Source organism: Heptranchias perlo, chromosome 13 (genome assembly GCF_035084215.1).
Source record: "Heptranchias perlo isolate sHepPer1 chromosome 13, sHepPer1.hap1, whole genome shotgun sequence".
In the NCBI taxonomy this organism is placed as follows: Eukaryota; Metazoa; Chordata; class Chondrichthyes; order Hexanchiformes; family Hexanchidae; genus Heptranchias; species Heptranchias perlo.
The window spans coordinates 23,785,923-23,798,742 of record NC_090337.1 but is presented as its reverse complement, the minus strand read 5'-3'; the positions used below and the strand labels follow the sequence as shown (position 1 = coordinate 23,798,742).

Genomic DNA, 12,820 nt, shown 5'->3' with positions numbered 1-12,820 from the left:
TCTCCAATTGCCTGGATGAGTGCAGTACCAACAGCACTCAAGAAGCTTGACACCATTCAGGACAAATCAGCCCACTTGATTGGCACCCCATCCATCACCCTAAACATTCACTCCCTTCACCACCGGTGCACCCTGACTGCAGTGTGTACCATTTGCAGGATGCACTTCAGCAACTCGCCAAGGATTCTTCGACAGCAACTTTCAAACCCGCGACCTCTACCACCTAGAAGGACAAGGGAAGCAGGCACATGGGAACAACACCACCTGCACGTTCCCCTCCAAGTCACTCAGAATTCCGACTTGGAACTATATCGCCGTTCCTTCATTGTCGCTGGGTCAAAATCCTGGAACTCCCTACCTAACAGCACTGTGGGAGAACCTTCACCACACGCACTGCAGCAGTTCAAGAAGGCGGCTCACCACCACCTTCTCGAGGGCAATTAGTGACGGGCAATAAATGCTGGCCTTGCCAGCGACACCCACATCCCATGAACGAATAAAAAAAAAGATGGTACCACAGTAGGAAAGGCTATGAAATCAAGGAGACAGCTCAGAAGTTACAGAACAAGGTGGACAAAATATTTATGTGAACCGAACAATAAAAGATGAAGTACATTAGGGCACTTTAATTCCATGGGGGTAACTGCCAGAACCCTCAGGGAAATGGCGTTAATGGCAGTTTTCTACCTTTTACGCTGTCTCCTTGGGCTTTTCGCCAATCTCCTGCCGGAGATACGGGAGACTGGGAGAACCCCTGCAGAATTTCAGAGCCAATTATTGTGAGAACATGATTACCATATACTTGAAGAAATACTCCAAGACGAAGCCTGCAATTGGCTTATCTTCAAGTATTCACTTGTACCTTTTAAGTGATAACTGATAATTTCTAAATAATTTTTAACTCGTCATGAGGTTGCTACCTTCTTGAATGAACCACCAATGGCATTATGTTTATTGTGGGGTAAAGCTGCTTCCCTAAGTTTAAAAAACATATGATGGATAAGAATTTATGATTAATACACACTTTGCAGTAATAAAATCCAATGTTCCATTTCTCATACCATTCTCGGCAATGGAACATTCTGCAGTGACATTAATGAATGTGACAGTTCACCGTGTTCACCCAATTCTGTCTGTAGTAACAGAGCTGGAAATTTCAGCTGCACATGTAATCAAGGATTCACAGTTAAAATAGTAACCAATTCGATGAGCTTTAACATGATTTAAATGAAACTTTCATATCGAAGTTAACCCAGTCCTAACAGGCGCAGAATTCATAAAATTGCATTCAGGAGAACTTTTTCAGCCAGGAGGTAGCAAGCCCAACAAGGTGGGGGGGTGCAGTTCTGGATTTAGTTTTAGGAAATGAAGCTGGGCAGGTGGAAGGAGAATCAGTGGGAGAGCATTTTGATGGTAGTGATCATAATTCAGTTCGATTTAGCATAATTGTGGAAAAGGACAAAGAACAGGAGTAACAGTTCTAAATTGGGGAAAGGCCAATTTTACTCAGCTGAGAAGTGATTTAGAAAAGTGGACTGGAAACAGCTATTTGAAGTTAAATCAGTGTCAGTGCAGTGGGAGACATTCAAGTGGGAGATTCAAGGGGTTCAGAGTAAACATGCTCACACAAAGAAAAAGGGTGGGACTGCCAAATCTAGAGCCCCCTGGATGACAAGGAGCATACAGGGTAAGATAAGGCAAAAAAGGAAGCTTACGTCCGACACCAAGAGCTCAATACTGCAGAAAGCCTAGAGAAGTATAGAAAGTGCAGGAGTGAAATTGAAAGGAAATTAGGAAAGCAAAGAGAGGGCATGAAAAAATACTGGCAAGTAAAATTAAGGAAAACCCAAAATTGTTTTATAAATATATAAAGAGCAAGAGAATAACTAAGGAAAGAGTAGGGCCTATTAGAGGAGGCGGAAGATGTGGGTATGGTTCTTAATGAATACTTTGCTTCTGTCTTCACAAAAGTGGGGGACAATGTGGACATTGTAGTTAAGGAGGAGTGTGAAATATTGGATGGGATAAACATAATGAGAGAGGAAGTATTAAGGGAATTGGTATCTTTGAAAGTAGATAAATCACCAGGCCCAAATGAAATGTAAACCAGGCTGTTAAGAGAAACAAGGGAGGAAATAGCGGAGGCTCTGACCATCATTTTCCAATCCTCCCTGGCTACAGGAGTGGTGCCAGAGGAGTGGAGGACTGCTAACGTTGTACCGTTGTTTAAAAAGGGAGAAAGAGATAGACCGAGTAATTATAGGCCAGTCTAACTTCGATGTGGGCAAATTATTGAAATCAATTCTGAGGGACCAACATAAATCGTGATTTAGAAAGGCACAGGTTAATCAAGGACAGTCAGCATGGATTAGTTAAGGGAAGGTCATGTCTGACTAACTTGATTGACTTTTTTGAGCAGGTAACAAGGAGGGTCGATGAGGGTAATGCGTTTGATGTAGTGTACATGGATTTTAGTATGGCTTTTGACAACGTCCCACATGGCAGACTGGTCAAAAAAGTAAAAGCCCATGGGATCCTAGGGACAGTGGCTAGTTGGATCCAAAATTGGCTCAGTGGCAGGAAGCAAAGGGTAATGGTTGACGGCTGTTTTTGCGGGCCTAATACTGAGCCTTGTAGGGTCCTGCAAGGCTCAGTACTAGGAACCTTGCTTTTTGTGGTGTATATTAATGATTTGGACTTGAATGTGGGGGGGCTTGATCAAGAAGTTTGCAGATGATACAAAAATTGGCCGTGTGGTTGATAGTGAGGAGGAAAGCTGTAGACTGCAGGAAGATATCAATGGACTGATCAGGTGGGCAGAAAAGTGGCAAATGGAATTCAATCCAGAGAAGTGTGAGTCAATGCATTTGGGAAGGGCAAACAAGGCAAGGGAGTACACAATAAATGGGAGGTACTGAGAGGTGTAGAGGAACAAAGGGACCTTGGAGTGCATGTCCACAGATCCCTGAAGGTAGCAGGACAGGTAGATAAGGTGGTAAAATAGGCATACAGGATACTTTCCTTTATTAGACGATGCATAGAATATGAGAGCAGGGAGGTTATGCTAGAACTGTATAAAACATTGGTTAGGCCATAGCTTGAGTACTGCGTACAGTTCTGGTCACCACATTACAGGAAAGATGTGATTGCACTAGAGAGGGTACAGAGGAGAGTTAAGAGGATGTTGCCAGGGCTGGAGAATTTTAGCTATGAGAAAAGATTGGATAGGCTGGGGTTGTTTTCTTTGGAACAAAGGAGGCTGAGGGGAGATTTAATTGAGGTATATCAAATTATGACAGGACTAGGTAGAGTGGATAGGGAGGACCTATTTCCCTTAGCAGAAGGATCAGTGACCAGGGGGCATAGATTTAAAGTAATTGGTAGAAAGATTAGAGGGGAGCTGAGGAGAATTTTTTTCACCCAGAGGGTAGTGGAACTCACTGCCTGCAAGGTTGGTAGAGACAGAAACCCTCAACTCATTTAAAAAGTACTTGGATATGCACTTGAAGTTCCGTAACCTACAGGGCTACGGACCAAGTGCTGGAAAGCGGGATTAAGCTGGATTGCTCTTTATCAGCTGGCACGGACATGATGGACCAAATGGCCGCCTCCTGTGCTGTAACTTTCTATGATTCTGCGCTAAATTTCATCTGCCACATGTCCGCCCATTCCACCAGCCTGTCTATGTCCTCTTGAGGTCTATCACTATCCGCCTCACTGTTTACTACACTTCCAAGTTTTGTGTCACCTACAAATTTTGAAATTGTGCCCTTTGCATCCAAGTCCAAGTCATTAATATATATCAAGAAAAGCAGTGGTCCTAGTACCGACCCCTGGGGGACACCACTGTGTACCTCCCTCCGGTCCGAAAAACAACCATTCACCACTACTCTCTGTTTCCTGTCACTTAGCCAATTTCGTATCCATGCTGCCACTGCCCCTTTTATTCCATGGACTTCAACTTTGCCTTCAAGCCTATTATGTGGCACTTTATCAAACGCCTTTTGGAAATCCATACACACCACATCTACCGCATTGCTCTCATCAACCCTCTCTGTTACCGCATCAAAAAACTCAATCAAGTTGGTTAAACACGATTTGCCTTTAACAAATCCATGCTGGCTTTCCTTAATTAATCCATATTTGTCCAAGTGACCGTTAATTTTGTCCCGGATTATCATTTCTAAAAGTTTCCCCACCACCGAGGTTTACACTGACTGGCCTGTAGTTGCTGTGTTTATCCTTACACCCTTTTTTGAATAAGGGTTTAACATTTGCAATTCTCCAGTCCTCTGGCACCACCCCGGTATCTAAGGACGATTGGAAGATTATGGCCAGTACCTCCGCAATTTCCACCCGTACTTCCCTCAGCAACCTAGGATGCATCCCATCCAGACCGGGTGACTTATCTATTCTAAGTACAGCCAGCCTTTCTATTACCACCTCTTTATCAATTTTTAGCCCATCCAGTATCTCAACTATCTCCTCTTTTACTGTGACTTTGGCAGCATCTTCTTTCTTGGGAAAGACAGATGCAACGTACTCATTTAGTACCTCAGCCATCATTCCCTTGATTTGGTCTTTTTCCCCTCAAATGTGCCCCTTTCCTATGTATTATCATTAATGTCTACTATAATCAATTATCAATACACTATTTGATTTGCTAGACTGGCCCCGATACTTACGGGGAGGCGGGGAGGGAGCAGGGCACGTGTTTACGGCAGGGAAACCTGGAAATGCCGGCGACACGTAGGTCCTGTCGAATTTAACGTCAACATTTTTTAATTCCTTTCCCGCCCGGCAGCCAGCCAGATTGCGAGGCTGACCAGCTGCCAGGCAGGAAAGCCAGCAGTGCAAGGCCGCAGCTCGCGACCCTTGGGGATGGTCGCCGGCAATTGGAAAAGATTGGGGCGTGGTGGGTGGAGCTCGGAGCGCAGAAAGGAGGCATAGTGGTAAGGGTCGGCAGATCGCGGGGAAGGTCGGAAGATCAAGAAGGGTCAGTAGATCACGAGTAGGTCGGCGGATCGCCGCACAAGATTTGCTTGAAGGGCCGGGGGGAAGCACTCCTGCTCCTCCTGTCTCACAAGCAGTGCTGGAAAAGCACTTACCTGCTGGAGCCGGCACCTCCCGCCTCCCTTTAGCTGCCGGGTTTCCCAAGCCCTGGGAAAACCGGCCCGCAGCCGGTAAATTGAAATGTATCCCAAAATCTGAGGAACGGAGTCTCATTTAAATATTGTAATCATGGACCTGCCTCTCCAGAACAGGTTACTCGCTCTCCACCAAACCTGCCAATGTTAAATCAGAAATAGGCGCGTTCGCGGTGGGTTGGAGTTGGATTTCACATATTTACCGATTTAACCCACCCCACCCCGACCATCTCCTGTCTGTCATGGGAGAGGTTAAAATTACCCCCACTGAATCAAAATATTGAATGGTTTCTTTCTTATTACAGTATCATTCAACGAGCTACTGAATCACTTCAGCTGCAATGACACTAAATTTGCTGGTTACGAGCTTCAGTGGGCTGACCAAAGTGGAGTGATTTGCCGATCTCCCTGTTACATCGCTTATTGTCTGAATCAGGCAGAGTGCAAGCATCCGACAACTGGACCTGTGTGCATGTATGAAATACACTTATTCTAAAACGTTGAGCAGTTCCTCACCAAAGTAGAAGGAAATTATCTTTATTTGCATACACGTCGTTACGGCAACATATGCCAACCTCACACTATAAAAAGTGATATCTCAAAATGTGTTCATATCATTTGCATATTTTTTTTTTAAATAATTGCTCTTCTCCTTGAAAAGTACTTCCAAATAAAAGTTGAATGAAAAATCCAACCCACATTCCGCCTTCAAAATCTAATCCTCACACTTTTATTCAAAGTTCTAGTCAGTGAAACCAGTCCACCAAAATAAAAACTGAAAATGCTGTAAATACTCAGCCGATCAGGCAGCATCTGCAGAGAAAGGAAGGTAGGTTTAACATTTCAGGCCTATGACCCTTCATCAAAATTCTATCCACCATTTCTCAGATGCCTCTGGGTTATCTCAGAAAGACTGCCAGACAGTGCTTCAAACATCATTCCCCAGAATACTTCTTCAATTTCAGCAAACTGTGTTAAACTCAAGAGAGTCTCTCAAATTGTACTCACCTAACGAGCCAACAAGAACGACCTGAGATTGTTTCATTTTGCTTTAGTGAACTTTTTGGCTTGGTTTATCAGCTAAGTACACAGATTTGGTGGTTCCAAAAATTTTAAATTTAGCTAACATGGAAATTTAGCTTTGTTGGGAAGGGCTTCTAAAGTTTTCAGAAATGGCCCAGCTGATTGCTACTTTGCTTCTTTGCTTCTTTGCTTCTTTAAATATTGTACAATAAAGCAAAAAGATAGTTAAAGTACTTCTCACATGGACCTCCTGGCTTACAGCAGTCCTTACATACTGGATTAAATGCCATTAAAGTGACAAATTTGCACGTATTCAGACTGCATGTGGCAGGACAACTTTGCACAGCCATGCCCTAAAAATACAGTTCCCTAGAGGCTGGTATGTCCAGTGAAAGGAGGTGCAGTGTCCCCTGGAGCGGCAGTTGTGGGGCCCACCTTGAGGTCCAGGCAAGAATTTGGCCTAGGCCCGAAGAACAGGCCTTTTTAAAAAATTATTAGTTGTGACTCACTTACAATGGGAGCCACTGTTTCCGGGGACTGCAGAAACTCCCGGTCTTGGGAGACCTTACCACCCGCTCAGCCCCACCCACTCTGTGGCAAGTACTTTGTTTGGGGTGGTGGAGACTCCTCCCACAACAAAAACTGCAGTAAATTTCCAGACTTTATATTTCCATATTATCATTTCTTGACTGCTACTTATCTACCCATGGTCATCAAAGACTGAAAATGTAAATAGTAATTGAATTCATTGTGTATCATTATGATGGGTAGATTTTTATGGCCAGTGCCCTTGATATGGTTGGTCTGAACATTTAAAAGTTTTCAAATCAAAAGTTTCCAAAGAGACAATATTAAGATCTATAGTGGTATCTTGCTAGGTAGGATTTCAATGATATCAGTGCCTGATGCTGTTTGGTGTTTGTTTACAGATGTGTTCCAAGAACAATATATTCAAGTTACGGTGATCGCTGTGAACATCTAACCATAAACCTTGGAGCATTTTTTGGCATTCTATTTGGAGCCTTAGCATTCCTGTTCTTACTGATGTTAGCCATATTTTTAATTGTATGGAAATATAGAATACGTGGAAGAGAAAGACTCATAAATGACACATGCAGGTATACTACATTGCTTTATATTCCTAAGAACATTGCAGGGGATTATACAAAATGTTACTACTTTTGTATCTTAGGCTATGTGCAAAATTATAATAAAGTACTCAAACCCATGGTGGGGAATTATGTAATGTTTATCACCAAGCCATGAATCACAAGATTGTGCCCTGAATTTATGCTACACTGCCAATCTAACTGAGTTGCAATTCCAACTGTTGAAAAACAATTGCTACTGAATGGAGAATTAATTTGACTGCTTTGAGCACATTTAGATCTATTTGTGGTTGAAAATGTATCAGCAGTGTGACCTGTGAATTAACTTCAACTTTTGGGTGTGAAATTCTGGTCTGGCCCAAGGCACAACTAGGGCAGATCTCCAATCAAGGGACCAGAAAATGGTGTGGAACCCAGGTTACGTCTGAATTCCACTTTTTTTTAGCTTCAACCATTTTTTGGTTGGGGGTCTTCCGCCCATCCTCCCTATGGAAAGGGGCGTGTCTGGGGAAATTGCCTGGATGCCCCAAGAATTGTACTCTTTACGCCCTCCGTAGACCTCAGTAGAACCAGCTGAGATCTGTGAAAAGGTCCTAAACCTTTACGAGAGTAAGGTAATTGATCCCAGAGGGGATCACTAACTTCCTAAAGAGACCCGCTTGCTCCACTGGGAGCAGATGATGTGAAGAGAATAGGGCCTCCCTGGGCCTCCTTTCTGCTGGCAATTTGGAACAGGCGCTGCTGTTGCGCCTTTGCAAGCACAGCCTGCCTCGGTCCTGCAGATGACCCCATCCCTGAGATTTGGGACGAGATCTCCAGCCTGGGGTAGGGGTTCCAACAGAGTGGACCCCCAAGAATTTCAGGCCCTTTTAATTTTTTTATGTCAGATAGTCAATAATTCTTGGGAATTGAGATTGTTGCAATCATTGCATAAGGCTGAATTGAAAAAAAAATCACTGATTTCTTGGACTGTTTATTAACAATCCAAAGGGTGATATAGTACCACTCAGGTTTACTAACAGCTCAGAGGTTTTTTTTTAACAGCACTGAAAATGCAGAACACCACACAACATTCTCTTGGCAAAAGAGTCCGTGTAAGTGTTATAGTTATAATCTTACATGTTTTATACCTCAGGCTCACCAGACCAAGCATGAGTAATAGTTCTGTGTGTGTTAGATCATCATGTTTAACTCAGCCTTTGTATCGCTGTTGCATTTTTTGAATGTGTATATATTTTTTGTTGCCGATGTAGCGTAACCTTGCGGGATTCATTGAATAGCGGGGTTCATTTCAGTTATGATAGCAAACAAATACAAGTATTTTAGTGCAACACTTATGGCTATGATATTCTTTGTCATAAGACCTGATACAGTACAGCCTCACAAGTTGACCAACCCCTCTAACTTGACCATGATACAAAGCTAACTGTCTATTTCTTTAAATCCTGTTTTAAAATTAATATCAGGAAATCAATTTTGTCCCATTAACTCAACCACCTTCCAATTCGGAGAGTTGGATTTTCTGCCCTGCTTTTGGGCAGTAATTAGGAGGTTGGGACATGAGATGGGACAGGAGTTTTCATTGGCTCCCTGGAATCCGCCACGACGTCCAGGATTTCCTGCTGGAACTAACAGCAAAAATAGAATATATCTGCCCATATTTGGGCAGCACATTTAAATCAGACATTAATGAGGGGACAATGCCATATGGCAGATTTTCCATCATTAGCAGCTTAGCAACCACTGAGCATCAGGAATGCTGGTATGTTTATGGCATCCAGCATTGCTAGGATAGCAGAGGGGGGGTTTCAAATATAAAGAGATACCTTGCTCAATGTAGACTGATCAATTGCACTCGGCAAGGTGAGAAAATCAAAACTCAGCCGGCATCATCAACCACACTATGCTGCAGGAGGCACCACAGCCATTTCCCAGCAGTGGTACAAGTAACATTGGCATAATAAGTGAATCAGTTACGCATTAGTCAAATTGAACATACGTCACTGAACCTCTGTTGTTCTTTTCATGTGCTATGTGCATATTATTAAAATAATTGTGGCAATCCATCATTTAGTGAATTTTTATTTTGATGTCTTGAGTTTACATAACTGTTTGCTGAAGCTTATTCACGTTATTTCAACATGGTACCTATTGAATGTAATTTTTAAATCAAATTTATTTACTCTTTCAGTTTCTTCCAAGTTTCAAGATACCTATGTGTTGCCTTCATTGGACAATAAGAATCTGTCTTCTATGACCTGGAAACCATCTCTTGATAACGTCAGCCCAGCTGCAGAGGTATAAAACAACACATAACTTGCCACTGATTCTCACGGTGATATGGATATTGTAATATGTGAAATATAACAGGCATCGTTCTGTGGCTTACTTCGTTCATATCTGTTCACTAATGGTTTCTAATCCTGGTACAGTAATATTGTGGTAAAACCATTAACCTCACAAACCACAGTATTAATGTCCACTTCCAATATTACACATAAAATGACAAATGTAAGGAATCTTACAACACCAGGTTATAGTCCAACAAATTTATTTTAAAATCACAAGCTTTCGGAGATTATCTCCTTCGTCAGATGATTGAATGAAAAGGTTCTCAAATCGCATATCTTATACGATGTTGGGACAGCATCACACCAATCAAAAGGTGTCGTTGAGGCCGGGATCTTGGGTTCATGTCACGCGACACGTAACCCCACCAGCGAAAAAAGAGTTATCTGTTTTTAATACAACTGGTCATTCTCTCTCTTCCTTTCGGATGTTTCTTTCTCTCTCTCTCTCTGTCTTTGGGTTCGGACCGTTTGTATATTCAGTAGTCCTGTATGTAATGTCTCTCTATCTGATTGCCTTGACAACGGGCAGTTGGAAAGATGATCTGTAATCACCAGGCATTGTTCTCTGACTATATATGCGGTAACCTTCATGGAATCCCACACTCACCTGATGAAGGAGAAAGCCTCCAAAAGCTTGTGATTTTCAAATAATACTGTTGGACTATAACCTGGTGTTGTAAGATTCCTTACATTTGTCCACCCCAGTCCATCACCGGCATCTCCACATCATGGCTCTTTCACTCATGCACACGTGTACATAGACTGCAGAACAAAAAGACTACAGAAGTCTGTCACAGGAGGATAGCTTTAAAATAATTTTGTTGTTATTTAGTAGAGATGTGAATAAACCATTCACTGATCTCAAGAAGTTACTGATTTTTTTTACAATTTTGAAAATTGTGTGCATTTTTCGGATTAGGCCATTTCTCCCCTCGGCCCACTTTGAGATTCCTCTTTCCTGCTTGTTACTTGTCTCCAAGATCCAACCTTCTGCCTGCTCTAATGTCTTTGAGATTTCCACCAACTTCTATCTTTAAGATCCTCCACTATCTCTCTCTCATTGGAATTCTCAACGTTCTCTGTGTCTCTCGAATCCATCACCCTTTCTGTATCTCTGAGATCCTCCACCCTTTCTTTGTCTCTGATGTCTCTCATCCTTACTTTGTTTCTGAAATTCCCTACCCTCTCTGTCTCTGAGATTGTGCCTAGCCTTTTATTACCTCTGACATTTTCCAGCACTTTCACATCACCAAGTTGCGACTCCTAGCTCCATGCTTCCTTTACCCTCTCCTACATCAGCATTTAAAAGGCCCTTTGTGTCAAAAAAATCCTCCTGTGCCCTCCACGGCTCTAAAATGTTCTCTTTAATTCAGATGCCTCATTTGCATGTTTGCTCAATTCATGCAGTTCAGTTTCAAACCATTATAACTAAAGCTTCTCATCCTTGCTATCCTCTTAATGAATCTCTTCTGCACCCTCATGGCTTTGACATCTTTCCTAAAGTAAGGCACTCAGAACTAGACTATTGTAACTGTGGCCTAATCAATGATTTGTACAGATTTAGAATAACCTCTATGCTTTTGTGCTCTATACCCCTCTTTATATAACATAGGATCCCATATACAGTTTTTATACTGCAATATTAATTTGATTTGCCAGATACTTGTTGACTATTGCTGATTCATATAATGTAGTCTTGTTAAATTGTGTTCACAGCAAAAATAAAAATGCACAGAAAACTGCAGCCTCAGTATAGTATAGGAGTGATTCCATGATCCCATCTCAGCAGGAAAGCTGTACTTACAGGGAGCACATGCTGAGGATTTGGCTATATCACTTTAGCTGCTAGTCTCTGACCTAAGATCCCTCTGAGCAAAGCTTCCCATTGGAAGCTCAAAATCATCTCTTATATTCTCTCTCTTACATTTAGCCATTCGTGGTATATTGAAACCTTAAGTACAGTATCTACCATACCTAATGAACATACTCAATTTTTAGATAAAAATTGAAAGACCATCACTCAAGAAGAATGGTATTGATACAGATGTGCCGTAAATCCAGCAACATAGCACTGAAGAATTCAAGGAAGCTTCTGTCTGTAGTTTGCGAAAAGTGACACACTGGCATAAAGGAAGTGCTGCACCGAGAACGTACTATAAATATACGGGTTACTTAGATATGTATACTTGAATCAGTTTTTTGTTATCTATCCTCTAAATCAACAATATCTTCCAATATTATATCATGTAGTAAACACTTTACGTTCAAATTAGTAACTCGTACTCTCCATAACAATGCTGTCAGTAAATTCCATAAAGGTTCATATGAATTAAAGGGGTGTGTTTTGTTCCTGGTGTCTGGTGATATCATCACCTTATCATTTACAGTCAATTGCCATTCATTACTTTGTGAGAGTTATCAATAGAATACCAGCTGTTGAGAATACTGTTACCATAATATATAACATCTCAATATTTCTTCAATGTTGAAATTTACAAATCATATTTACAATAATCATTAAAACATGTATATGTATCATTTTAGAGCACTACTTTTATAATGTTTGCATTACTATATTTGATATATGAATATTTGGTCATCAAATTACACGTAATGTTACTATAATTAGAATCTGATTTTTTTGTGATAAGTAAAATACAGTTTGAGTGTGTAAGGTGTATTTTATTTGGTGAAGGGCAACAAAACTTATTTCTATGAAAAGCACTGGAGACGGAGTCATGTGTAATTTATTCTAAAGCAAATCATTTAAAAATTCTATACAAAATATATATAAAAATTTCAAAGATTTAAATAAAGCAACCAATTGATCTAATCAGTGGAAGATTTTTTACTTGCTCTTGGGCTACGGGTAACACAGCAATGCCACATTTATTTTCTATCCCTCGTTGCCCTGGGGGCATTAAGAGTCAACCACTTAGCGCAGGACTGGAGTCTTGTGTAGGCCAGACCAGTTGGGGGTGGTGAGTTCCAGTTAGATTTCTTTATGTAACTTCAATGGTCATTTTTCCTGGTGCCAGCACACTAATTACCAGATTTATTGAATTCAATTTCACAACTTGCCACGGCGGGATTTGAACCCGCAGACCTTGCTTCATCAGTGACCTTCCCTCCATCATAAGGTCAGAGGTGGGCTGTTCGCTGATGATTGCACAGTGTTCAGTTCCATTCG

The 12,820-nt window shown here is 41.6% G+C and overlaps 1 protein-coding gene across 1 annotated transcript in view; it reads left to right on the top strand.

The window, feature by feature from the left end:
- Window positions 1-12,463, top strand: part of LOC137331105 (mucin-4-like) — a 92,380-nt gene extending 79,917 nt beyond the window's left edge. The window contains exons 49-53 of the mRNA XM_067994709.1: window positions 5,453-5,621; window positions 7,100-7,288; window positions 8,324-8,373; window positions 9,471-9,577; window positions 11,629-12,463. Of these exons, the coding sequence (XP_067850810.1) occupies window positions 5,453-5,621; window positions 7,100-7,288; window positions 8,324-8,373; window positions 9,471-9,577; window positions 11,629-11,685 (572 nt within the window). The 3' untranslated portion in view covers window positions 11,686-12,463. The remainder of the gene's footprint in view (window positions 1-5,452; window positions 5,622-7,099; window positions 7,289-8,323; window positions 8,374-9,470; window positions 9,578-11,628) is intronic.
- The last annotated feature ends 357 nt before the right edge of the window (window positions 12,464-12,820 follow it).